At 54.6% G+C, this 216-nt stretch overlaps 1 protein-coding gene across 1 annotated transcript; it reads left to right on the forward strand.

Annotated features, from left to right (window-relative positions):
* Window positions 1-39: 39 nt before the first annotated feature.
* On the forward strand, window positions 40-189 carry L969DRAFT_20707 (uncharacterized protein; the record flags this gene model as incomplete). The annotated part of the gene is made up of 1 exon (XM_014709155.1): window positions 40-189. A coding segment is annotated over one exon (150 nt), but the record flags the coding sequence as incomplete, so codon positions are not given.
* Between the last annotated feature and the right edge of the window lie 27 nt (window positions 190-216).

Genomic DNA, 216 nt, shown 5'->3' on the forward strand with positions numbered 1-216 from the left:
TGAATTGATTTCGCGCAACAGCAAGAGAACTAGATCAATATGAAGTTTACCGCCGCGCTTTCGTCCGCCTTGCTCGCTTTCACCACAATTGCCACAGTACAGAGCGCCGCAACACCTGTCGACTCCCACGCGCTCGATACGCGCGCAGACACAGTTGCCCTCTTCCCCTTCCAGGAGGCCTATGTACAAGTCTCGCTCGATGGCAAGATCCTCTTC

Source organism: Mixia osmundae (genome assembly GCF_000708205.1).
Source record: "Mixia osmundae IAM 14324 unplaced genomic scaffold scaffold_126, whole genome shotgun sequence".
NCBI classification, from domain to species: domain Eukaryota; kingdom Fungi; phylum Basidiomycota; class Mixiomycetes; order Mixiales; family Mixiaceae; genus Mixia; species Mixia osmundae.